We start from the raw sequence: 26,535 nt of genomic DNA, 5'->3' as shown, positions 1-26,535 counted from the left end.
TGAACGTGCCAGGGATCGAACCTGGAATCTCCTGCTCCGTAGGCAGGCGCCTTATCCATTGGGCCACACGTCCACATTACAAATATTGTAGACGTGCAAAGCATCAAAATACGATTTACGTGAAAATAATAGCTAAACGTAAGACAGCACTTCGATCAATGTCCGAAAATTGCAGAGACCGTGGTGATCCGCTGAAATGAGTTTACCGCCAGGAAAATACACAAAACCATGACTATGAATATGATATGATATGATATGATATGATGAATATGACCAAACTATGAAATATGCCACGACAAATCAGATTCGAAGTATTATATTGTTTGTTGACTCGCCAACGTTTAAAACTATTACACCCAATTATCTCTAGTGACAGTTGAATCGATTAAAACAAGATTATCTTTGGGAGAACTAGGTATCACAAAAAATGCGTTAATTCGCAAATCGACAAATCCATTAATATGCTAAAATTAAATTGCACGGCATGATTAGAGGACAGTGGCTGAGGAAAGGGCTTCGATCCATCTGAAAATCATACGAAAAATTGAATGAAAATGCAACGTTAATTAATCTAAAAACAATACTTTTTGGTTAAAATAGCATTTTCGGCATGGAAAACTATCGGCGATTGTTTGGGATGAAACAGCTGAAACTGGTTATGTTCATTGTCCTCCGCCACCTTTATTAAATATTAAAAAATACTAAAAACAATTCACAGATGATGTATTTAATAAGACATACCTCTTGAAACGTTTGTACTTCATAGCCGAGCACCGGAATAGTATCTAATGCAACCACATCTTCGGAAGCTTTGTAAATATAAAGTACTCTATCTTTTAGAACGAACCAATTCCTTTTCCAGGATCGCCGCACCCTCCGTGAAAGGTAACCACTAATTTGAGATCCTGCATCGTTGGCAGGAACCTATTAAAAATAAATTTACTATAAATGCACCGAAATGGAAGGATTTTTTGATGGAATAAGGTTTCGATGCTATACCTCCATTAGACGTGGTGGGACATAACGACGCTCTTTTCGTATGGCGTCCCGTCTTACTTGTTGCGCTTTAAATCCCGCTTGAGAGGTCGTTTGACCCACTGGATCCAACGAAGGCCGTCTGTTGGTAGCTTCATCGTTGAAGGCGTGAACAAAACAGACAGGAGGCACATTGACTAGGCTAGCACTTAGATCGGTTTCAATTAAACTGCTACAATTGCTGGAGTCCATACCGTCTTCAATGACTGATCCTTCATGCTCTTCGGAAACTGATGATAAATGTTAGTATTTTAACAACTTGTTTGGATAAAAGCAGATACCATTAATTGCTTCGAAGCAATCATCACACACGCGGGCTGAGCGGAATTTCAGGTACTCCAAACCCGCTTTCTGAGTAGAACAACTTCTGCAAACGACCTGCAAACAAAGTATTGACTGTAAACAGGTGACCCGTAAAACCATAGGCATTTCATACTAACAGCTTTAATGCAAGTAAAAGCGTAGTGAACATGTAAGACTTAAACTTACCTTGCCACAAGCACGACAATGGTGACGTCGAAACGTAATACTAAAGGCTGCAGTACAAAGTTGGCACATTGTAACTCTGCTGTCCGGAATCCAAACAGGTGCCTTAACACACACAAAAATTTAAATATCATCTTCATTTCAAACAATTACCGCGACACTCTAACCTGTTGACCTAATCGAAGTCGGAATTCGCCACTGTCAGTGGGCATCTTACTGGGAAATGTCAACTGTTTAGACTGAAGTTCGGCTATGGCTTCTGATAAGGCACACATCCATTCATTTCGGGCATGCATTGAAGAGGCAGCCAGGGTAAAGCTGCGTGCAGTTGAAATGACGTTGAACTCATTGGCATTCTCTTGAGTTGCGGATACGGAAGGAAGATGCACTTCCATCCGAGAAAGTGGAAGTTCGTGGTGCAATTTCAAACTGCAATTTGGCGACTGCGAGCTTAGATAGCTTGTGTACAGCAGGCAATCGTTAAGCTATAAAAAATTGATGATAAACTTGTCTATTATTGCACAACTATACTGAATGCCATGGTTACCAAAATGAAGTAGCGGGGTTGTAACATTTTACGGCTAACTTTATCTAATTCACCCTCCTTTATTATATATCGACCTGGCTTGATAATTTCCCAATTTCCCAACCGGGATTGCAGGTGAATGAGTCGCTGGAAGTTGTCCTGTTGACAGTAATTTGGAAACGGTTAAAATAAAAGCACAACTGTATTTTATTTTCAAGAAAAAAACGATCATACGTACTTCTTGTTTCATACTGTTATTAGCATGTTCAGCGACATCCGTAACAACTTTCAATGCCACCAATGTATCATGATAATCTGGCGAATTTTCATTCAGATGTCGGAGATAGACTTCCAGAAGAAGACGGTATTGCGGTAGCCGCTAAGAAACAAAATGGATTAAAAATGAATTCACATTCCCACTTGACAGAACAGAAAATACCTGCACAGGTTTAAGCATATAATGCTTCAGCGAGAGACTCTTGCATCTACCAGATTGTTCAAATTGTTTGAGAACTTTGGCGAAACGTGGATATCTTTGGATGCACTCTTCCAGTTGGGCGGATTGGCTTTGGAAATCGCGAATATACGCCGAATAGAGTTTGAGAAACGGTCCTTTTCGAACAATGACATCGGCAATTTTCGGTTGAGTGGACCAATTTTGAAGACGCAATTCGAAATCGTTTAGCAGTTCATGATTAAGGTTCTGCAGCTGAGGGAGATAATTGAGAATTTTGTTCAATTCTGCTTCGGGGATGACGGGATGTAATGTATCTCTGCCATTGCTGCCAATGGCAGCTTCCTTGACAGCTTGACGAAAATCGTCACAAATAAGTCGGAGACAATCCACAAACACACGTTCGGAACTTGCGATTTCTTTTGCTGTCATATAGGCTTTTCTTTCCTTGCCCTCTAATGAACGGTACATGATATCTTTTTCCATTTCCGAAGACGAACCGTCAGGTAAACATGCCCTTGTTCGATCTGAACTTTGTTCCATTAATGGAAGACACAATCCTAGCAATAAAAGTTGTTTACGACTATTATTCTAATGAACCGGTAACAACCTACTGATGGAAAAATACCTGATTCATTATGAGTAGAAACCGGAGAGGAAGGCTCTGGTTGATCGAGGTTAACAATCTGACCTTGTTGAGCTGCAATGGGTTCAGGACTACTAATCACAGGACTGAGTGAAACGTGCCTTCTGTCCACTTTTTCAACCAGACTTCCATCTATGCTTTTTGATCGTCCCTTTTCAGGTGGTTGGACTGATCTGTATGCTCTACGAGAATTAAAACACAAAAAAAAGAAACGTATAAATTAAAACCACGATAAAAATAAAAATAAATATATTAAAGCTAGCATACCGATCCCCTCTATTGAATTTATGACTAGGCAGAGGAGGAGCTGGACGAGAAATGAAAATATGCGAACGAGGTGCAGCAGTTATGCTGTCCGTATCTGTGCTCGAGCTATCGAAGTCAAGAGTTTTACGCTTTTCGGCGGCTTTCCGAATACCTGATTTGTTACTCAAGGAAGTAAAAAGCGTGTCTAGCGTACGACGGAGTCCAAATGAATTTCTTCGCTCCTTTCCATCTACACTTGCGCTGCCATTTCCCATAGTTTGCGAAGTTTCAATCTCATCATCCACAGAATTCTGACGGGTTGCGTCCGATGTGTCAACATCACCTGAAACCAATTCAATCAATAAGACTACACACGATAAAAAATTATTATTCGTTTCTTACCTAAGCTGCCACAAGATACAACGTCTGGATCAAAGTGCTTGCCAGAAAAAAATTCGTCTTCTTTGCTATCGCTACTGCTGTTACTGCTGGACGATGGAGTTGGACTTGGTTCGCGAGGACTGTTTTTCCGTTCGCGGACGGATACTGTGTCCGTCAACACTTCCAAACCCGTTGACGGTATGACGTCCTTTAAAGCCGAGCAAAACTCCTTTGTCCGTTTTCTTCTATTATCGTTTGTAAGCATAGCCTATCAAATTGATAATGAACTTTTTCTTATCTGCTACCGTTAGGAAAATCCCTAAAAAGAAAAAAACTTACAGGCAAAATGTCCGTTTGTTGAACTACTGTACCACCGAATACCAGGCGGGCAATCACCGTTTGCCCAACGGTGGTAGTTTCTTCTTCCTTCTGGTTGCTGGAAGAGGAGCTCGAATCTTCCTGCACATCCTCCGACTCCCTTCTTAGTGTAGGTCGAGAAGGTAGGGGTACACTATCACCAGTATCATTAATATTTTCGAAGAGAGAAGCAATCGTAGCAAAAGAATTTTCTATCATTTGAATATCCGAATCTATTTCACTGGTGGGCATCGTCGAATTTGAAACATCCATTTCTATGGCCGGGCTCTCTGCCACGGAATTTTCGTCACCATTGACAGAACAATCTGAAATGGGTATTGGTACACTTTTGTCTTTTTCAACCAAAATAACAGGACTAGCTTCGATATCTTTATCAGTATTTTCCACAATTGGTTGATCCAGGTTGTCCCGAGCTGATTGCTCTTGTGCTAACAACATCCGTCGGTTACGTTTCTTCGAGAAATCAATAACAGCGTAGATTGGTTCATAACTATCGACAGACTTCCTTCGTCTTCTAGGTGGAGCGATGGGAATAGAGGTAAAAGGGAAGCCTGGGCGTTGGTTGGTGAGTTTTACCGCAGGCTGTTCAACATTTTCCAGGCTACAGGATATGAAACCAGAATCCCGTTGCAAACACCTTTCGTTTCCTTCTTTGACGAGCATTGCACAGCATCGCACACCTTCTAAACGACCCAGACTGGCACTCTTTCGGGATTGCTTGACTACAAGATGTGCTGAACTTATAGGAACGTGTTCTTGATACATGGGAATGGATTTTTCCGTTTGATCGACACGAGCGGATTGCTCGCCGCGGTTACGTATTGAAACGTTTGGTGGCACTGTAGTTTCGCGTGTAACACTTCCAGAATTACAAGGTCTGACGAGAGGTTTAGGGGGCAAGATAGGCTTGGGCGCCACAACTGGTTTCGGTGGCGATTTTACGGCTGATCCTGGTTTTGGTGGAACTGGCGGCGCAGGTGATCTCGGCTGTTTGGAAAGAGCAGCCGGTTTAACAGGCACCGGGGGTGAAAACTTTGTCACGTTTTTTGGAACAGAAACGTTCGCTTGAGTGCCTCGACTAATCTTGAATTTGGGTATCACTACAGGCGGATTGTTGCTACTATGGGAAGATATATTGCCATTTACAGCTGCAAACACAGTTGGCTTAGCTAAGCCAATTTTTGGGGCTGCTTCTGCCATTGCGAATCGTAGAGTGCGGCCAGCGACAAATGCGCAGTATCCTACTTATTTTCGTTCTACAATGAAAGAATATTGTGTTAAAAAATTTATCTTTAAAATGTCACAAACAAAAGAAGCAATACTTACAAAGCACATTTCTTTGCATTGGAAGACTATGCCGTTGTTCCTACACGATAAATTTGTGGGGGAAATGCGGTTATTCGCAATGAGTAACAAACGTGAATAGCATGTAAGAATCGCTGACTAGAACTCGGAAAATCCAATAAGCGTGAATAGTAAGGTTTAATATTTACCTAATGTTGGCACGTTGAGTATAAATGGACACAGTTAAAGCTTCTTTATCCAAAGCAAACGACCTGACGAAGGGTGATGCGTTTTCAGTTCTGAAGCTTTGCCCATGCACCTAGGACCTGCACGTCTGCGCAAGAATAGTTTATTTTCGTGACGGAATGTCTTTTATTTGCGCATAGGTTTATTCCAGTTGCTGGCCTTGGCAGTTGCCGGGTCTCGTGGAATTTGAATGTATCCTTCTTTTTATCCTAGTCCCTTAGACATCTGAAAGTTCAAGATAAATAGAAAATTATTACATCATATCACACTGCGGAAATTTTTTTCGAATAACAGCAAGCACCATCGGTTTGTATATCGTAATCGCTATGTTTCAGGACGAACCGTTTACCTTGGATGCTAAATATTTATGCTAGATAGTAGGCCACATAGCCCTGAACACTTAAGTTATCTAAATGGAAACATCCTTATAGAGAATAACATCGCTTTTCATTGCTATTTTGTTTTACACACATTGATTCAGGAGATGGATTCTGAAACAAATAAATAGCAAAATCACCCCGCCAGTTGTAGTGAAGGCGAAACGAATTGATGATACGCATTCTCACGTGCAAACTGGGCAAAGAGCCCAAACAAGTAATAATGCCAAAATTAGAAAATAGGTGTTTCACTGGATGCCGGAATGCCCACAAAACCAAATTTGTATTCGCTTAACGTGCGTGGAACTATCTGTAACGTGGAAAATGCCTACATTTGAACATTTCGAGGATCGGTCTTAAAGCTCTGAACTAGAATATCCATAGACCTTGAACTAGAATTAAAAATAGCAAAATGGAAATAAACAAACAAATTAAACATACACAAACACACAAATAATAATAACTAGAGCGACAACCCTGGACCGAAGACAATGATAGGTGACAAAACTGTTAAGAAGCGATACTAAATGCTATGCTTATGATTCTTTGGAACCAGATGCGGATTGCGTCACTGCATGCTTAATTCTTTACAGCTGTGAGCTTTATGGTGCAGCAGGTTTTGATTGATTGATGCAATACAGATCACACCCATGTGGGAAAACGGCGTTTTAAAAATAATGCAAGCCAAGTTTGGGAAACATTTATAAATACTTTGTAGCTACTAGTGACACTAGTGAACAAGACGAAAATATATTGGTATTTTTCAATTTTATCAGAGAAAGATACTGCCTAACGAAATAACCTCAAATTTAAATTGACGAAACTGTTGACATCCATGGGCATCAACTAACACAAGAAGGTACTTACAACTTAGTACTTACAAAGATGTAAACTTTGAACGGGGAATGTTAGAACTATGTTACAACCGAAGCAGGTGAGTTAGAGATCGATGAAAAACACAACACAAATCAGATATTTAAAATGTTTTTATAATACTTACATTCACGATGCAGAAAATATATATCAACAGGCTACTTTTTCACATCCCAGCTTGGCTATTCACTTTATCAGCTGGTTCTCCTTCAGAGGAAATTATGACTCATTGCATTAACAAGTTCCGCCATCTGTCAACAGCGAGTCTAACCTTTTTGCATTCCATCTTAGTTTGAAGTTTTCAAGTTGTTTTGTTTGTTCGTAATCAGTCACAGCTCACAGTGAATCATTGGGTTCCATTAATCTGGGCGATACTTCGCAACGCTACAAATTTGGCCCTTCCAATTCGCTATACCTGGTCTTATCACGCATTCCAATCGAGACAACGGCTAATCGACTGACCAATCTGTCACGCGACCATAACCAAACTCAATGCTACGGTGCGTTGATGAAGGTCTCGTAAGGACGACTATTTTGTCAGCGACCACAACGGAAGGAAAGATATTGATGGTACATAATTAATATTTGTTACAGGGATGATGACATTAGAAGCATAATGTAACTTTAAGCTGTATTCCTCTTCAATCATTTACAAGAAAACAAAGCTAGGTTTTCTGTTGACTGACTGCAGGATGCCGAAAGATCCCACATATCCTAAAGGCATAGCAAGTTTTGCCTGAATGTAAAATATCAAACCATTGAAATTTTTAGATTACTGTCATATTTTCTACTACTAGTTAAGACTATGAAGTAACTTTGAGTGCTTGGTAGTTTTTTATATTAACTTTCAGTTTTAGAGAATAATGTACTATTGTTCATTTCTTTTGTTGTATAGATATTTTCTTAAGGATGAATCCCACTGAATTGTCTAGCTTGCTGGCAGAAACGGCAGCTGCAATAACAGAAATTCTAGTGGAAGCTGAGCAACGTTTTTCAGGTTGTAAATAAATTTGGTTATCAAATTTCACCTTTTTGTTGTTATTAACATATAAACTATACAGAAAACCCTGATGAATTTGTTGTGAAAGAATATGGTATGTTATGGCGAGTTACCAACTGTTATTTGCTTCTTTTTAAAAAGTAATACTATTCTATTGAAAGACAATCAAATACAATTTAACCTAAAACTTCTGTTTTGACATCTAGTTCTCAATGTGAAAAAAGGGATAACTTGGAGAAATTGTGGGCAAATTACTTTTCAGAATGCAGCATAAGGGATGCTGTTGAAGAACTTCTTCTTGTTGAGGTTTGTACTCAAGTTGCTACAATGAAGAGTCTGTTGATTTTTACTTTGTTCCATATCTCTCTACCCAGGGAAAGTGGGACGAATTTCTGCTAACGGTCGACAAGTTTATGGATAAAAACACGTGTTCTGAAAATAAGAACCCTGCAAATGAGAAAGAGATATCCTCACTCTCTTTAACTGGAATCAATGACAATACAGTGTCGACTGTGAAGCAAATAACCAATAACAACAAATATTCCCTTTTTGTATTTCTCCGCCACTTTGCCTGACTGCCTTGACGGCAGCATATAAAGCATATTGAAGAACAGAAAGTATGATTCCGTTTTGTACTTGATCCATCATTTTATTTTCAAATAATCTTTTCTCATTTAATAGGATTTATTTTCTTCTTTAAATTGCAATATCCATGTAGTCTCATTTGGCTCTCAGAGCGGAGCCTTAAAGTGGCAAAAAGAAACTGGTTGCCTTTTCCCAATATGGACTGATTCCGACCGTCATTTTTACAAAGCGCTGCAGTTTAAACGCTCCCTCTTTCAGGCATGTGAGTCTTAAGAGTCATAGTTTCAAGCGATAAACCCTCACATTTGATTGCAGGTGTGGAGAATTGCGAATATGCTTTTTTATAGTGCAGAATTGGCCGTTGGTACAGAACTGCCGAAACCGTTTACCGATTATATCGATGATCCACTTCAGGTGAGACGAAATCTAAAAAACAAAACAAAAACAAATGTACATCCTGATTACACAACGCATCTTCTGCAGATGGCGGGAAATGTCATTTTCAATCAACATGAAAAAATGGTGTTTGTCTACCCTTGTCAGTATCCATCGGACAGACCTAGTGTTACAGAGATGACTGATGTTCTACGGAATATAAAAACATAATGGGAAAAATGCAAACATATATGCTGCTTGGGAGTACTATGATAATTGTCTACCGAAACTGAATTTTCAGTGGTGATGATCGGATGTTTGTTCAACCTAGGCAACATTATGTGCTGGCAGTCATTCTCAAGACGCCTCTGCAAATACATATCTTCCATGTAGAATGACGTTCAACAATGTGACTAGATAATTAATTCAGATTAGTGATCAAATAAGGTATTAAGTCTCGAAGAAAATCCGGAAATTCGGCCCCGATCAGCTTTGATCGGGCTGCCCGTGCATCCTAACCCAAGAAACGGCTTGTCATGAAGTGTGGTTTGTATTTTCGACAGAAGAACGTTCCAAAGAGAAATCTTGAAATTGGAACATGCTCACGTTCCACGTATAACTTTAAAACCGATTCGTTAATGCCAAATCTGAGCTGAAATTTGAAATTCTCGTTCGATTTCGGTCTAAATGGTTAAGTTTGCTCAAATTCTGAGACATGTCCCAATTTGTCAAAATTTGAAAAACAGCAAAGGGTATAGCCCTTCCCATTTTTGCGATTTTCGGTCAAATCCCAACTTTGGCTAAAAACACTTGATTTCTACTCAAAATTAGACGAGGATCACGAAAAGCAGGTTTGATTTGAAGTGAGATTTGTATTTTGGACAGTAGGACGTTCTAAAGGAGATATTGAAATTCAAAAAGGCTCAAATTGCACGTACAACTTCCAAATCAATTTGCCCACGCCAAATCTGACCTGAAATTCTAAATCCTCGTTCGATTTCGGTTGTAATGATTCAATTTATTACAAATCGACTTAACATATACGGTACTACAGATTGGTGCTTTGATTGAGCAACTCAAGTAATTCTTCCAATTTGCTGATTCAATTTCCCAACACAATCATTTCTCTCTCAAATTTGTTACACATGGAAGTATCGGAGGAGCAGTAAGATCAGAGGAAGTATATAAATAAGCAAATCAATAATTATATTCACATCTATTCTCCGACACTGACTTGAAAAAAAACACAAAAAACTTACGTACACTTTAACGGCAATTTCTCACATAAAACCAATGTTATCATGCTCCCAGCAAGCAGTCCACTATATTAAAGTTGGGAGGTGATTCAAAAACATGGATTTACTATTTAAAAAACCCAATGGTTGGGAAAAAAACGTCATCACTTTCGTTTTACTACAATTACTTCATATCACGCTGATGTACTATTAGTCTTTGTATAGGTACTACCAAACAAACGTAACTTATGAGATAAAGCAACAATGTGCACTCTCATAACATTAAATAACGTGTTTTCCTTCTTCTCCCCTTTTTTTTTATATTTTCAGCGCCTGATATTGTTCGCAGTCTGGCCTTTGTGTTTCCGTATAAAAAGCAGCAGACAAGTATACACATCTTTGACGCACGGACAACCGTAACGACGGAGACGCACAAAGGCGTAAAAGAAACGTCCGGCTTATTATCGGCCAGCATCAGTGCAGTGGCTGTAAGTTGTATTGACACCTCTACGTTCGCCCTCCTTTTATTTACACTCCCATAAGTCTATACAAGCACTGCGTCCAACCTTTAAAGTACATATAGGCTTTACACAACTCTTTTTATGGAGTGTATAGGTCGTCATTGACGCGGCCAAGAGCAGGATAGCACAGTAGGCTAAAGACGAAAGGGCACGTGATGAATGTATCTTTAAAAAGAAAACAAAAAAAAATTAAAGGAAATATATTGCTTAAACAGAGCCCTTAAAACTTGCTCTTCATTTGTCATTGTGAACCTTACAGAATAAATAGGTTTCGATCAGCTTATATAGAATATTACTCGGCGCTTTCGTGCCCTTTGCCCTCTTAATACGCAATGTTGTCCTAAATGTAATAAACATCTAATCAGGATACAGAATTGCTCTACAAATGATGTGACTCTGCTCATTGTTTCCTTCGATATATACCCTCAAGTATATAATAAGCCGTTTTGCTGGCAAACTCGTGTTGTTGAAACGAAAATGAAAGGTTCATTACATGCATTTCTCTTAAATTTCATATATGTGCTGGCCATGGGCTATATTGCAATAAAGCTTTGCCGTTTCTATTTATCAGGGGCTCTATATACGTATACCTTTGTCTCATATATTATTTTATTGGGCTGCTTTTAATGAGCTCTTTGCAGCAGCGCTAGCCGACCTACTCCTTCTACTGCATTCACCTCCTGTATAGCAACGAATGCAATGCCACGAGCATTGTTTTATTCAAGAAGTATATGCAAGGACATAAAGACGATATGATATGCAAAAAAAGCTTCTATACCAAAGCGGAAGGTCGTCAGGCAAGGCCTCGCACGCTAGGGATTCTATGAAGGCTATATAGTACACGTCCCTGTGAATAAACTGTGCCAAAGTTTTCCTTCTTTTGTTTGAAAAAGAAAAAAAAAACATGTACATGCGCTTACTGGATATCTACTAAATAACAGGAAAAAAAAAAAAAAACTCCTGTACAATTCCTATTCGTTTTAACGCAACCGACCACGATAAGGTACGGCATATAGTTATATATACATTTATAAGGTTGGCCAATGATGTAGTTAACCCGCAAAGAAAGCAGTCGAGAGTATATTATATATGTTATACGCGGCGCTATATCTAGTGGTGTGAAGCTTAAGTCTTGATGCGCCGGTTATATAGCCTATACATGTAATCCGCGCGAGTAACGTTCGCAAAGCGACACACATTTCATTACAAACGACACGACCCCGTCGTCGTTGTCTTTGTCGTGTCTCTTCCAGTTTTCATTGCGATCTTTTTCCTTTTTTTTTTGTTTCTTTCTCTCTCTCTTCATAATGACACATGCGGCAGTGCACCGCAGCGTCAGCTCTATTTACTTTCACGCACTTGCCTGGCCACTCAACGCCTTCGCCATTTTATCAAGACCACGCTCGACAAGTGCTCGCTTTGATTCGTCAGCCCATGATCTTTTAGCTAATGGAAAAATACACGGATGGCTGAATCATTTTCTATATACTCGTCAGATTAGTATGTAGCCTCATCTTGCAGATCACGCCACACAAAAAAAAAGAAAGAGAAACACCTAGACGATTGTTGAGATCTCGTATAAGTTTGAGCACAAGATATATCCGTCCTCCATCTTAGACGGAGTTTCTGTATATAAAGATCAGCAAAACAATGGGATTTTTACGCTTTAAAAGATGATTTATCGTAATCAATTCAACACCGGGGATTTTCATTTGAGCATTTTCCCTTTCCAAAACTCCTTTGCCCTTTTGCTGTAAATATATCATTTTTCTACGAAGGACAAGAGCATAACGGCCTACAGGGTCCAATGTGGGTCTTACATGTAAAGCTCTATGGTTTCTCTCTCAAAAGTTAAACCTGTCTGCATCATGTAGATGAATATCCTTACCTTGTATAATAAGTACGTATCATGTCGAAGAGAGCGTTCAAAAATTGACGTACCCTGCCGATTAGAGGCTCATATTTCAATTGAAGCTGTACGTTGTCACAGCTGTACACAGCTCTCTGGTGGTCACAATTTCCGTCCAGGAGATACTATATATTTTTCGTACATGAATATTCGGCAGAGTGCATACAAACACGGCATTTGATGCGTGCGCATGTGTCACCCGTTCTCTGCCGCTCAGTCCAGGCAGCGCAGCGAAAAGGTATATGCGCTATACGTGTACTATCTAAAGCCGATTGAACATCCGCCAAGGAAGGAAGAGGGGTGCCCTCAACAAGATATAGAAACCCAGTGCGGATTGTGTAGGACGTGCAGTCGCATCTTCGCTTCCGTCGCCCTGCGTCGCTCACAGCCCCGATTGTTCCTAATCGAGTTGCTCGCTTTGTGCCGCCTATATCCATGACGATGGAGAGTAGCTGATTGCGTTCCACATCGCGTCCGCCGGTCTCACAGTGGAACATCTGCGGGGGTCATACAAAAGCCGACGAAATCATCGTGAAAGTGGTTTGCAATTATGATTTGGTGCCAACAATTCGAAAGAGAATCGAAAAATGTGAATGCGAACGTCGATCGTTTTGCCTTTTTGGAGCCATGGAATCGGTCGGGATGTACACGGAAGACTTCCAACGGCTCACGATCTAAAAATTGGTCGAGTGTTTTTTTTTTTTATTGTATTATTATTGTCAAGTTCCAGAGTGTCAAGTTCAACTGCTTCTTTCGGAATACACGCGGAAAGTGATGATAGCCATGGAGAGCCTGACGACAGCGGCGGCCGCGTTCGCGGACACGACGACGGCTACGGTGACGTCGGTCGTCGTTCCAGTGACAGCGTCCAGCACAAAACGCTATTCATCTAAAATGGCCAGAATTCAAGGCTACGTCGTGCGCGGCGTGACGGCAGCCAAACCGGCACCGGCCGACGGCGACCCGTCGGCCGGTTCGTTCGCATTCAACACCAAACGAAGCGCGCTGCGTCTTGTTCGACCTACCGTGGCCGGTCGGCCAGCCATGATGGGTCGGGCCAGCACCAGTAGCGTTTATTACCCCAAAACGCCTCACGACACGCACAACAGTCACATCAATAGTGTCCACTCGTCCGGCGGGAGCGGCAACAGCGGCACGACGCTCTCCGATTGGACGCTCCATCACAGGGAGAGGACGGCCAACAATCGAAGCGAATCCAACTGGCTGGGCTCCATGACGGAGCTGTTGAACAGCACGACCACCACCTGGCGGGATGCGTCGTCCTACCTGAACAGCACAACACACTTGCCGGCCGGCTGCGTTCTGAACGGCACGTCCGGTGCGCCAAGCCGCATCTGCCTGACAGCGGACGACGAGTTGTCCAACTACACCAACGGCACACTCAACGGATACGATGACGACATGGAAGCCAAAAACTTCTGGGCTCTTTTGCTCTTCTTATTCCCGTTGTTGACCGTCTTCGGCAATGTCCTCGTCATCTTGAGCGTGTATCGCGAGAGAGCCCTGCAGACGGCCACCAACTACTTCATCATCAGTTTGGCCATTGCCGACTTACTTGTCGCTACGCTGGTCATGCCGTTCGCCGTTTACGTCACGGTGAGTCCCGTTCGTCCTTTTCCTATTCATTCGCTGTCTAAAAATGTGTAGAGAAAACAGGAAAAGAAAAGGATATAGTCAATATGGGTAGTCGCATTCTTTCACCGATCCGATTCGTGAGCAATAATATCGCAGCCGTTCCTTTACGATATTGGAAAGTAGGAATGCTGCCAAATCTGTCCTCATTCCTTATAATTGTGTAGATATACACACAGTATATATAGATACACGTAGGAAGCTAAATGATCATCGAGTTATTCGGTTGGTTGGTATGCGACCTCGTTACACGGTCCGTGCCTGCACGAGTGCCTATATACGCAGCCTGTTGCGGCCGAGCCATTTCTTTCTTTTTTTTTTCACGTATCACCGTCTATTTCATGTATCAATAGCTAGTCTATATATAAAGAAGCAACATTTTCATGCTGCACAATCGAGGGACATATAAGAGGCATCCGCCCGCTCCATGAGACTTTGATGCCTTTGAAGTATTTTCCAGTTTGAAAATGTCTATATGTGTAACACACAAGAAGACGCTGAAATGTTTACTCTGCATGGACAATTTTTGTTTGCAAAAGAAGGCAAGATCTATTAGCTTTATGCAAATGACATATCTGAGTTTTTTTTTCTAATATATTTTCTCTCAAAAAAAAAAATTAATTGTTAAAAATCTCGGGTATATGCTCGTTATCGTAGAGTTTTTTTTTCTTTTTCTTTACCGTCTGCAGTCGAATGTCGCGAACAAAAGCCAAACAAAAAAAAAAGTGGAAAGAAAAGGGCACATAATAGATCAAATGATGACGATGATCAAGATCGATACGAAAAAGGCAAGGCCGGAAAAGAAAAATGAAGTTGCAACCATTAGCTATTTAAAGTAATCTTTAAAAAAAAAAATCATTACTGAAATTCGATGCTTTTTTATTCTCGTATTACGTCGAGTTCGGTACTTTGTAATGTTCGTATCAGTTATTATTCCGGTGACGTTGAACAGAATGACATTCTCTTTCAGTTGACCGTGTCTGACAAACGTGATGGACAGGCGTTTTGTTGTTTAGCAAACGCCGTCACGTACCGTCGCAAAATGTTCGTGCACATCTACTTCCGCCATTTGCGCATAATCGCGTTTAGTTAGACGTGTCACGATAAGAAAAGAAAACCTATTCCCCACCACCTTTTATTCCATCCTTTTCTTCAGAAATTCTACAAAAATCTATTGAATAGACCGGCAGCAGATTTTGGTTTATATACTTTCCTTTTTCACACAGCACGAGACAGAGACGACGTATATCTTCAACCAACGGCAGTTTGCTCTTTTATATCCATCGAAATCACGCAAACGCTTTTAATCCACTTAAAAAGCTGTTAGTTGTGTGGTTCATTCAATTTGGGAACTCAATTGGGAAAGGAAAATAACGTAGTTCCCGCGTGCCACATCACCATCACCATCTGCGTGCAGTTTGGCGTTTAGCAACGCGACCATCAACTGCGAATCTTTTGTGTTCAGAGTCAACACGTTCCACTATAGCAACTTAACTGCGTGTGACACGAAAATCTTTCCTCGATTTTGTTAAAGCTATTCGTGCGTATCCGCGTATATCGTATTGCCTATATAGAAAATGGGAACTCTATTTTTGCAATAGAAAGTAAGTGGGCACGACGCTGTCTTTTTGAATATACGGCAATCTGTCTCCGTCAGCTCCGTGTAAAATGGCAAATTATCGATGTGGATTAATACCATCAGCACGGCCAGGTATAAACCTATATTGAGGAAACAACAAAGAATTGAGCAGCAGAAGCACCGTCATGACGCAATCCACTCACGGCAGCCATTTATTTGGCCAAGTGCGAAAGGGGGGGAAATGTTTATTGTCTTGAACTATATAGCCTAAGCCTTACGTAAACATCAGCGTTTACGACAGACAGCCAATAGGCTATAGTAAACGAACGTTCCTCCAACTCTCATTGGATCGATGGATTAGACCGAGGGAGCAATTTATATGTAGTTTCTTTTACTTTTCCAGTCTTAAATAGAGACGTTATAATATACCATTTACTCTGAATATATAGCTGATCTTTTTTATGTGTGCAGACGTATAATTGATTATAGCAATCGATTTTATAACTGCCCCAAGTTCACGGTGGGTTTATCCCTCTTGCAGCCATTGTTCATTGCTCGATCGAAAAAGCAACGAGAGAGTTCTTATATCTACATCAACGTTGTCCAGGTTTTGTTGTGTGCATATATAGGAAAAAGATTCAGCACGATATACCGCACGAGAGCATATATATAATTTTCTCCGTGTTTTCGATTAGAGAAAGTGGCAACTGCGCGACATATGCCTCCGGTGTATATTTTTAAAAATCGTTCAAGTTATAGGACGGCATGTGCTTCCAAAACGTTATTGCTGGCACTGTGACAGAGAAAAATAAACGATCTGAGAAAATGGCTGACTTGGTTTTTAGAATCCGTTTTCTTGCTCACTTTGAGAGCAAGTTCAGTTGCTCTTGTACATGATGTGCAGCATCTTTTTTGATCTCTGGTTCTTCTAGGTAAAAACTCGCACGAAAAAATTGGATTATTCCAATATTAGGCTATATACACGCCTAGACATGTTTTTAAACTTGGTTTGATACGTGGAAACAAAATATCAAAAGGAAAACACATCCCTTCGAAATGGATTTCCACGAGTGGGCGAAGGGAAGCTCTTCAATATTTTGGTTGCTTAATTCTAAAATTCCTGGCAATTTCCAAAGGAATCAAACAAAACCAAAAAAATCTGGATTAATATAATATTCTTCTGTTTTATTGCGAGCTGATCTCCGAGAATCGGCGCTTGCGCATCACCGTCCTTGTTATAGATAAACACCAAGTCAAATCCAATATATAGCAACCGGAACGTAACCGCAAGCCTCTATATAACATTTGCGTGAAGAATAATAGGCTACTGGAATTTTTAAAGATAAAAAAAAACAATCGTTTGCTACAAGAAAATAATAATAATAATTAAAAAACAAAACCGAATGGAACAAGTGGACCATATCAAAGCCAATGGAGAACGTTGGTATAAAAGAAAACAATATCTAGCGATGCGATCAAAGAAGCAATTGATTTAAATCTTTTCTATATAATAGTATAGACCCTATAGGCATATTACACGCGCAAATGTCGATTATATAAAATTGAATATATATTTTGTCTGAATGTAAACGTTTTCTATCGGCATTTTGCGGAACAACTAAGCAACAATAATATATCAGTTATCGATGCGTGCCTACACACACACACACACACCCTCTATGTGTATATATATATAAATATATACTGTAAATAATTTAATGCGTCGAATCTATATAGTTTAAAGACGCACTAACCAAGATTCATGTCCCGTTTTTGAGGGTGTCACTTTCCTTTTTCGCATCAATCACTTATGTACAGCCCAAGAGCACGCCTTATCTTTCACCGTTGTCGATTTCCTCTCCGCACGCCTTTTTACACACTCTATTTATCAAGTCAATATCATTTTAGTCTTTTTTTCAATACTTGGAAAATGAAGTCGATTTCCTTTACCCTGTACAGCTACGTACGTACACACCCATATTATAGATGTTTGTGTAGCCTATATATAACAAACGGCAGATCGAGAAAAACTCTTCGACAGCCTCGTGTAAAAATAAATCCACACGTGGCGGAAGAAAGAGCGAATTAATTAAAAGCAGCAAAAATTGATGCGCTGATCCGCTTTGGTATTTCTTCTGCTGGTGTTTTGAAGAAGAAAAAAATTGATTCTATTTCCCTCCCTACAATGTAACAAGGCCATCCGTCATCATCGCCATCAACAGCAGCAGGCGCTTATTATTTGCTGTGTGTATATATATATATACGAGGAAAGTGACATGAGACAAACGCGCGTGATGCCCTGCCGGACGGAAAACAGACAGATAAGATAATCAAAATGCAAGGCGTGCAATCCCATTCACAGCATGATGGAACTTTTTTGTGTGTCACCGTTTATGATTGAAAATGAGGGCCTTCTTATTCATCAACGTCTATCCCCTCACCGAATTTCCATCCGCAATTCAAATATTTCTTTGGAATTTGTTTGATTTCAATTTTTGAAGATTTAATATTCTATTATACATATATATCCTATATCTACTAGGCAACTTTGGGTCGAATAAAAATTTAAAGAGTTGAAAAGTCTTGATGGAATTATTTATCTCAGATTTAGTTTTTTAACATTTCATGGTCTGCACGACATGTAGATTTTGCTGAACTGCGATTATAGACCTATATACTTCATACCGAGATGCAAATCCCAACTAAGTTATTGTGTCCGTTAAGGGGACTATATCGCAAGAGAAAGGCCTGTTGCTGGTCTTCCACTTTGTCTATACTGCATTTCATTTGTCTGTCCATATATGCACATTGAATCCTGTGTGTTACTCATCATATACTGTATCTAGCCTACAGACGTGGCATGTACGTAACCTCTTCAACTACATCAAAAGGCCAACTATATAATGCCTCCTGTATACATATTATACATAAAAGAAGTTCTTTTTTCTTCAGCGGGGCTTCTTTCTGATACAGCCGCGGTCAATCATTGTATATTATTGACCAACACAGTGCGGGTGATCAAAAAGATTGACCAAACGATGTCTAGTACAAGAATAAGGCGTATTGTTACACTATATGGGTCTCAAATATAGGGATCACTGAAGTCCTAAAAACTAACAAAGGCACGGTCGCTAAATCATCTCATCAGCTGATTGTAGCTATATATGTAATAGCCTAGATATGATTTCATGCCGAATGTGACATGTCTATATAGCCTACATACTTTTTTATTTGAACGTATAGGTCAAATTAAACTATAGTCAAATTAAACATTATGCAACTGCACACGCATCACGAAAGGTTACATATAATATACACGGAAGGCTGGGCATGGTATTACACAACAAACACGGCCAATTGTTTAGAAAGGGGACACTGCTGACGTTCGCTCGCGTGCTGTGTACTCACGCGTGTACGGCATTTCTGTAATAAAATCAAGTGCGTAAAAAATATGGGGAAAAATTTTAGATGTGTAAGTATAGAACTTTTGAGTTTATACCACGTCAAGCGCTTTATTGGCTTTTTATTTGTAATAATGTGAACTTTGAAGTATGATGCTATAAAAATGTTTCTTTTCTTTGATCCACATTTGACCGATGAATAAATTAAAGATCATCCATAGGTTCTGCGCAGGTGACGAGCTTCTTAATATTAAGATCGAGATTACAGAAACGAACGAATTTAGAAAAAAAAACAATTTTGGAAAATCATTTTTCAGCTTATAAAAGTTTGGCTATTCATCATCGATTTGAATCGTGTATATGGCAGTACGCCATTGATGTCGAACTTGTGCCATCTGCTGAGCAACGATCCTTTCCATTCCGTAGCTACTTAGTATAGCCTAGTTTTATAACTTATACAACGAGGGGCCAGTTTCGGTATTTCCATCAATATAACAGACATTTCGCGTGAAATACACCGAAGAATAAAATACATCTTCATTCATAAAAGCGTATATGAACGGATTTAAGCCAAACGCCATATGCACGCGGGATGTGCATTTCTAACTTTTAAAAACCAGATAAACAAAAACAACTTTGGTTAGATGATGGACCAACGTCAAGTTTCGGTCGAAGGCGAGTGACTTGCGTTGATTACTTTAGCGCAAAAGTTTTATCACGACCCGTGCCATCATAAAATCATAATTTTGCATGCACTGGCAACGCTGTCAACTTGACCAAGTTACCCCTCGCTGCACCGAATGTGAACCACTCGGCAATTGCACGCGCCGCGAGCGCGGCAAGGAAACTCAAAGAAAAGAAGGAAAAAAGTCACATAGAATTTTAGATGATAAGAAAAGATACATAGAACATATCAATCTCTAAATCTCCTGAGGCAATGTAGAAGCCTGCGTCCTATATAGGTAGGCCTATGTAACATAAAGGAGGGGCACCTCTCCCGATTCTATGATTTTTTTCTTTTTTTCCTTCTTCTTCTTCTTTTCTATATCTTATTATTTTATTGTATTAAACTTAGACCCCCTGTAGCTTCTATAGGAATAGAATCGACGACCTTAAGAGAGAGGACCATTCTGAGAAGCACTTGCGAAAGCTCCTGTCTCCTTTTATTTTTTTGATTTCTCGTTGTTCCATCGCTTCATCACGCGTGATTCCCGTCCATCCTTCGCTTTACTTTCTTCTTATATTCCTTGATTCCACTCTTCTGTTGTGTATTTCTGCATCACTTGCCCTCTTTCTTTTTTTTTCTTTCTGTCTACTGTAATTCAACTCTTGCTCGTCTTTTGTTGTCGTCGGGAGATGCCCATAGCGACCGTGCTCCGGATGTCGATTTCTTCTTTTCTCTCCCCCTTTTTTTTTTGCTTCTTTTCTCGCATTTGCTGTTTGCTTTTTTTTCTTCTCTCGAATGACTGCTCTTTGGGGTGCTTGGGAGGATCGAGACAAAGTTGAAGGGTTGCGTTAAGTTTATTTTATCCATTTTTTTTGTTGTTGTAGTCTACCTATCGGATATTGGTTTAGTCTGCACAGCAGCACTTAAGCTGAATAATATAGCTTTGACTGTGTTGTCTGTTTGCATATCCGCTATATAGTTTCCCTTTGATTTTCTATTCGATTTCCGGTGATTATAACCAGGAACTAATTATTTATACAGCATACCATTCGCATTTAGATTTGCATTTGTGATTATATCTTTCGCGTTCAAGATATTGCTGGGCAGTCGGATTTCGCATAGACGAATAAAGTGAGAAATTGTATATATACGTTTATAAAAATCACGGAAATAAATAAAGCAAATATACAAAATAAACAGGGGAAAAAATCTTGTGATTTATTTATTTTATTTTGCTTCTGAATTTTTGTTTTATACTCTTCTAATATCGAACGTTGGGGAATCGCGTTTAGGAGATGAAAGCCTTGTATATACATCGCTATGGTTTTTGATGTGGTCTGTGCCAATCCGAATGATCCATGTGCACATCAGAGATCCCTTTCCCTACGTCCTATACACTCCCGATAAAAACAACAATGAGAAGCGGAGGTGAAAGAGTACGTATACATAGAACGGGATTTTCACTCTGAAAATATATATACAGTCTCATCTTAACTATATGCTATGTTATAGCACAGAACCCAACATGTCAACGTTCAACACAAAAGATTTGAATTCTTTTTTTTTTTTAAACATCAATCGTTGATTTTTCTAAAGATCTACGCACATATGCACACAAGGTTCTATGTTGTTGCAATCATTGATCTGTACGTATACACCATGACCACGGTTTGTCTACACCACATAGGATGACAGCCACCCGTGGAGAAGCCCAGCATTGAGTTTGGTTGTTTGGTGGTTCCCCCCACCAAACAGCAACAAAATAAAAAAACTGGAAATTGAAAGGAGAAAACTCATAAAACGAAGATAAAATAGAAATTCTTATATCTATTATATATTATACAGGGTGAATCAATATTGGGTAACATGAGGCGTGCCCTGTATAAACGAAGGAGTCTATACGCTCATGATAATATAAACAAGGAAAATTGTTACGCAACTATGAACGAGGATGTATATGCAGGAAGTTGATGGGATCAGGACATACAGTATATAATGTGTTCGTTGCAGTTTCAATCGTGATTACATAATTAGTTTACGATTTTGACGTTCTGTGTTGACTCAGACAGTCCTCAGCTAATATAGTATAGACTATGTATACGAGCAGACGTTAACAAGAAGTTTTCTCCGCGGACCCTTCCTTGCAGTTGCAGAACCCGATACCTTCATTGCGTAGTGTATGATATATAATGTTCTTTGAACAGAAATCGAAAAATGGCGTCAATCAATTATACGATTCGCGTATATAATGCGAAACATTTTTCGAGAGTCGCCATTATTTTTTTGACCAGAACGTGCAATCTAAAGTTTCCGACTTTGATGAAGACGTGTTATATTTAACGGGTTCACTCGTTAGAGCCTTTATAATAACTTGCCCATCATTATACAAGAACATGAAAAACGTGGTCTATTCATCTCTTCACAGCAGTTGCAGAGACTCTTGAAAAATGTCAAGTGTTTGTTTTCTGACGTAACTCTTCATTATCATTCTCGTCTGAATTGAGTTTTTCTTCTAAATTTAACACAAAGTGCATTCCTCCTGCTATTGTTCCTCTGCTTCCGCTTTTCACTTCAAATATCCATGCATTCGTTTTGAAAAAGGCAAAGATTTTGAATTAAATGGTCTAAAAGCTTTTCCTTTTGCCCTTTTCTGTTATATTCAGTATTTACCTCGTCATGCCCCATACAACGAATCCTTCCATTGAAACATGCCAACATTTATATATAGAATATCCATAGGCTACACAAAGAACGTGAACATATAGAGCTTATTCAGCTACGTATATATATGGAGCCATAATCAATTAAAATTCATTTGAAAGCATGTTGCCTAATTACTTCTGAGCTCTCTTACTCTCTATATAGATAGTCTATATATATGTCTATATATATTATAGAAAGTTGGGCGTTCCTCCATACGCTCCTTCCATACTCTCGAGTTGTCGATTGCCGTCAAGCCAATTGGATGCGGTCCGACGGACAGAAACGCGCGTGAAAGCCCTCGGATATATTTGAGCAGCAGCAACGTTCAATAGAATTTGACGGATGCGTGATGTGCCCTTGTTGTATGGCGCTATTGTCATGCCAAGGGCTTTATAGATGGGCCATTTTCAATTTTGCTCCTCTTTTTCGGCCTGTCGATTATTTGTGTGTCTGCTGCTCTTTTTCTTTTTGTACATTTCTGCAGGTTTAACTGCTCGCTTGATTATGTACAAGCGAAGCAAAATGTTACATGCACACCTTCATGGCAATGTGATGAAAAACACGAAATTGACTTTTCTTGATTTAAAAAAAAAAAAATGTTCACTGCCTTGGGCATATTAAAATCATTTCTACGAAAAATCCCCAAATCTGGGCTATGTATAGACGATCTACATAGAGTTCTGAAAATGATTTCCTGCGAAAATTGATTTGCATATATCCGGACGGGATTTATGAAGCCGTTTCACCCACTCCCCCCTTCTCGCTTGATGTAGATGAATGAGACCCAAGAAAGCTTGTATAAGTGAATCGAGACTGTATATATAACTGATTCGCGGCATTTCATTATGCAAATTTAAATATATATTTAGTATATAGCATCTGTTTGCTCTCAAATTCGTTTTTGGTTCGTCGGTTATTTTTTCAAGTGACTTTCAGTTCAATTTCCGATTAAATAACGGAGGCAAGCTGACACATTTCAGGCATACAACAACTCGGATGTGCCTTATATATACAGGATACGTAATATATGGAAAAACAGCGGAAGAAAAGCCGCTGTTAATGAAGCGATCGTGACCGAGAGGGCATCACGCCCTTAATGGCGTTCACTACTGTATACGCTTTGAGGAATGTGTGTCTATCCTTCTTGACATTTAGCTTGAAGTATGCACCTTTAATAACATCATCCTCGTTATGGTTCCTATATGCAAATATATAGATCCAGTCCCCCTTTTTTATTCTTCTTAGGATGAGGTATTTTACCTTTGACTTTTCCATGTTCGATATAGATGTGAAGCGACGAGGACAGTTGTCTACACGACCGGCAGCTTAAATATTTATACATATTCTATACAGAATAAATATATGCAAACTGTTCTTATATGTGCATTGCGGCGTTGCCAGTGGGGAGGGGGAAAACAAAAATTCACTTTTTCATCTCATCACGTATCCCGAAAGATCTGACTGTCTCGTTAGGTTTATACAAACGAAAAGAAAAAGGAAGAAGAATCGTTCTTGTTCAGTCTTATAACAACCCAACATCTCTTAATGGTGAAACGGGGGGGTAGATCTATACAGTTGTTGTCAATCTTAAGGATTGTTTGTGAATTCATTGGTTGTTACGAGCTTCCTTCCTTCCCCTCTTATATAAGGATGCAGAAAGCGCGGTGTTGAGGATCGTTGCAAAACAATCACGAAACACTAACCCCTGAGGGTGTGTCTATCTACATAGATAACGATGGAGTGTCTAGGGAAACTGACAAACAAACAAAAAAACGAGTTATCTTGTTTAATTTTTTCTTGATTTTCGCTATCGGTCGTTAGAGTTCTGCAATTTATATATACGTGTATAGCCTATATAGATACAAAGGTTTCAATGGCTTTTTGCTCTCAATCTGTGTGCTCTGTTGACTAATCTCATTGGAGACGTTCAGTATAGTTCATTATACGGCTCAATGGCGCCGTTATAACACACTGTAGAGATTATACAACACAACTGCTGTGTCTATATACACAAGTCCGTCTTGCTAACAAGCTCGACGAGCACTCTCGTGAATAACAGAAACAAGACACATTCAGTCATACGTAATACATCCGAGTATATAGTTTACTTTTTAAATGATCACATTGCAACGATGAAAAGCGATGGAAAGGGCCGGGAAAGGGTGGGGGAGAATCCGTCATCGAAATGGACAGGTCGATATACGTGCTGCGTGTGTAATACGGGAATGGGTCTTGACATTCACGTATTGTGCTGCCCATTGTATTATATACAGCACCGCAAAAAAAAAAAAATAAAATAAAAATGGAGGAATATCAAGACAAGAGGAGCAAGATCACTCACGCGGGAGGACCAACAAGCGTTTCCGTTCTCACTCAGCCATGTTGTCGTATATATACACTTCTGTAGGCCAGAGGTTATATGACTCGTATACGTGTAATATAAGCTCATATATACAATAGAGTTCCATCTCTTTTCATTTTTTGGAGGAAGGCGAGCTTTGAAAGCAGCTGGTTCTATATACCCATCATCACAGCACGTATATATATATATAGGGTCTATATGTGTGTGTGTGTACATACGACCTTTTGCTTTATTCTCAGTTATAGGAAGAATAAATGTGTGTCGGCCATGTCTTGTGCTGTGCGGTGATGTTGCAGCATATGCCATTTTATCCTTTTCATTTATTGAGAGAGTGAGCTAAACGTGATGTCTGTGCATTATTAATTCCTCCTGATTATAATATATTCAAACATTTTTGGGGGGGGGTGGGATTTGTTTATTGAAAATGTATAAAGAAGGCAATTTTTTAAATCGATGGATGACGTAAATAGAAATAACACGACTATAATAGTGACGTCAGGATTATTCATTTTTTAAAACTCTGAGCTTATACGTGTGAATGACGTAACAAAACTGACGCGACCTCTTGATGAATACAGAAAAGAGAGGGGGGAAAGTGAAAAAGAATTTTTCAAAAATATTTGAATTTTAACAAAAACAAAACAAAAATTGAATGAAGAGATTTGGATCGGTCGTGACAGACGTGCCCTGATTACATCAGTGACAGGCTCGACAAGCTCCCGCGTGTAATTCAAACTCGTATTCAATTTGTCGGTATATAAACAGGACGGGGGCCTATATATACATATCATGTGGGCTCTCGGGACTCGTTTATACATCATACACACGGTATATATATACTATATCTCCCCGGTGATATAATTAGGACGCACACGGTATAAATGATATATACAGCACACTATATAGACCAACTCGTTATATTCATATTTAATCAACTTGCGTGTATTTAACGCATGTTGAAGGCATTTTTTTTATATTTTTATTTTATTATTTTTATTTTTAGATTGTCTCTCGACACATCGAAGAACTCCCCCTTCCCCCTTTTTTCCCCCTCTTCGTTAAAGGATGTGAAAAGAAAAGTGCGACTAGACGTCAGTTGCACATAGATGGGGCTGCTGTGTCTTCATATATCGTCTAATATTTCCTCGTCGGTTGGGTTTGTTTACTGGTTACGCAGCGTCTCGTGTTTCCCGATTTTCGGCGCAGACGCGCGTGCAACAATATCTGAGAGGCGGCAATCAATTAGACTTTTTTTTTTTCAATGTGTATGTATGTATAGGCGAAGAAGGAATTTAAAAAAATACCGCTGTCGGCGGAATATGCCACTATAGCTGGCAATTTCGATTAGAGTTATAAATCATGATATATCGATTATTAACAGTCACTTGTTTGCATATTTAAAAAAAAAAGCTTGTTGTAAAAATACGATCGGTGGATTCGCTGATGCGAGGAGATGAAGATTGGCTTGAATCCATTTTGCGTGTGTGACATGAAACAGATTGGTGAATCATTTCATTTGCATGAATAGTTAAAGGTCGGAGGTGAACGCGGTCATTTGTAAAAATCAAAAAATTCCTATCAAGCTCGTAAAACGTTCTAATTTTGCACCGTTA

At 39.5% G+C, this 26,535-nt stretch overlaps 3 protein-coding genes, 1 long non-coding RNA gene and 1 other non-coding gene across 5 annotated transcripts in view; 3 read left to right on the top strand and 2 right to left on the bottom strand.

The window, feature by feature from the left end:
• Positions 1 to 73, bottom strand: Trnar-acg. Its single transcript has one exon. It is a non-coding gene; the product is annotated as a tRNA-Arg (tRNA).
• Positions 74 to 300: 227 nt separating this feature from the next.
• LOC116930700 (FYVE, RhoGEF and PH domain-containing protein 5) lies at positions 301 to 7,181 on the bottom strand. The gene is made up of 17 exons (XM_032938094.2): positions 7,060 to 7,181; positions 5,646 to 5,907; positions 5,479 to 5,518; positions 4,114 to 5,408; positions 3,796 to 4,042; positions 3,415 to 3,736; positions 3,130 to 3,329; positions 2,487 to 3,061; positions 2,286 to 2,426; positions 2,069 to 2,206; positions 1,689 to 2,006; positions 1,525 to 1,626; positions 1,317 to 1,413; positions 1,000 to 1,265; positions 742 to 924; positions 585 to 679; positions 301 to 525 (listed from the first exon to the last, which is right to left on the bottom strand). Exons 4-17 carry the CDS (start codon positions 5,350 to 5,352, stop codon positions 489 to 491), a joined length of 3,960 nt encoding a protein of 1,319 aa, XP_032793985.2. The 5' UTR covers positions 5,353 to 5,408; positions 5,479 to 5,518; positions 5,646 to 5,907; positions 7,060 to 7,181; the 3' UTR covers positions 301 to 488.
• Positions 7,182 to 7,243: 62 nt separating this feature from the next.
• LOC116930702 lies at positions 7,244 to 8,685 on the top strand. The gene is made up of 6 exons (XM_032938095.2): positions 7,244 to 7,502; positions 7,828 to 7,929; positions 7,994 to 8,072; positions 8,139 to 8,238; positions 8,307 to 8,549; positions 8,614 to 8,685. Exons 2-5 carry the CDS (start codon positions 7,842 to 7,844, stop codon positions 8,505 to 8,507), a joined length of 468 nt encoding a protein of 155 aa, XP_032793986.2. The 5' UTR covers positions 7,244 to 7,502; positions 7,828 to 7,841; the 3' UTR covers positions 8,508 to 8,549; positions 8,614 to 8,685.
• Positions 8,686 to 8,826: 141 nt separating this feature from the next.
• On the top strand, positions 8,827 to 9,287 carry LOC123469494. Its single transcript, XR_006642747.1, has 2 exons — positions 8,827 to 8,931; positions 9,001 to 9,287. It is a non-coding gene; the product is annotated as an uncharacterized LOC123469494 (long non-coding RNA).
• Positions 9,288 to 12,840: 3,553 nt separating this feature from the next.
• The window catches only part of LOC116930699 (dopamine D2-like receptor), a 46,021-nt gene continuing 32,326 nt past the window's right edge, over positions 12,841 to 26,535 (top strand). Inside the window, exon 1 of the mRNA XM_045168556.1 lies at positions 12,841 to 14,174. Coding sequence (XP_045024491.1) covers positions 13,332 to 14,174 — 843 coding nt within the window. The 5' untranslated portion in view covers positions 12,841 to 13,331. The remainder of the gene's footprint in view (positions 14,175 to 26,535) is intronic.

The sequence above is a fragment of the Daphnia magna genome, linkage group LG1, assembly GCF_020631705.1.
Source record: "Daphnia magna isolate NIES linkage group LG1, ASM2063170v1.1, whole genome shotgun sequence".
NCBI lineage: Eukaryota > Metazoa > Arthropoda > Branchiopoda > Diplostraca > Daphniidae > Daphnia > Daphnia magna.
The sequence above is the reverse complement of the archived record's forward strand: the minus strand, read 5'-3'. Positions and strand labels throughout refer to the sequence as shown.

Excerpts from the sequence above, each read along its gene's own strand:
- LOC116930700 (XM_032938094.2), bottom strand. The coding sequence starts at position 5,352 with ATGGCAGAAGCAGCCCCAAAAATTGGCTTAGCTAAGCCAACTGTGTTT. Across the intron at positions 3,737-3,795 it reads TGTATCTTGTGGCAGCTTAG|GTGATGTTGACACATCGGAC; the intron begins GTAAGAAACGAA and ends AATTGGTTTCAG. Across the intron at positions 1,627-1,688 it reads GACTTCGATTAGGTCAACAG|GCACCTGTTTGGATTCCGGA; the intron begins GTTAGAGTGTCG and ends GTGTGTGTTAAG.
- LOC116930702 (XM_032938095.2), top strand. The coding sequence starts at position 7,842 with ATGAATCCCACTGAATTGTCTAGCTTGCTGGCAGAAACGGCAGCTGCA. Across the intron at positions 7,930-7,993 it reads AGCTGAGCAACGTTTTTCAG|AAAACCCTGATGAATTTGTT; the intron begins GTTGTAAATAAA and ends TAAACTATACAG. Across the intron at positions 8,239-8,306 it reads AAGAACTTCTTCTTGTTGAG|GGAAAGTGGGACGAATTTCT; the intron begins GTTTGTACTCAA and ends CTCTCTACCCAG.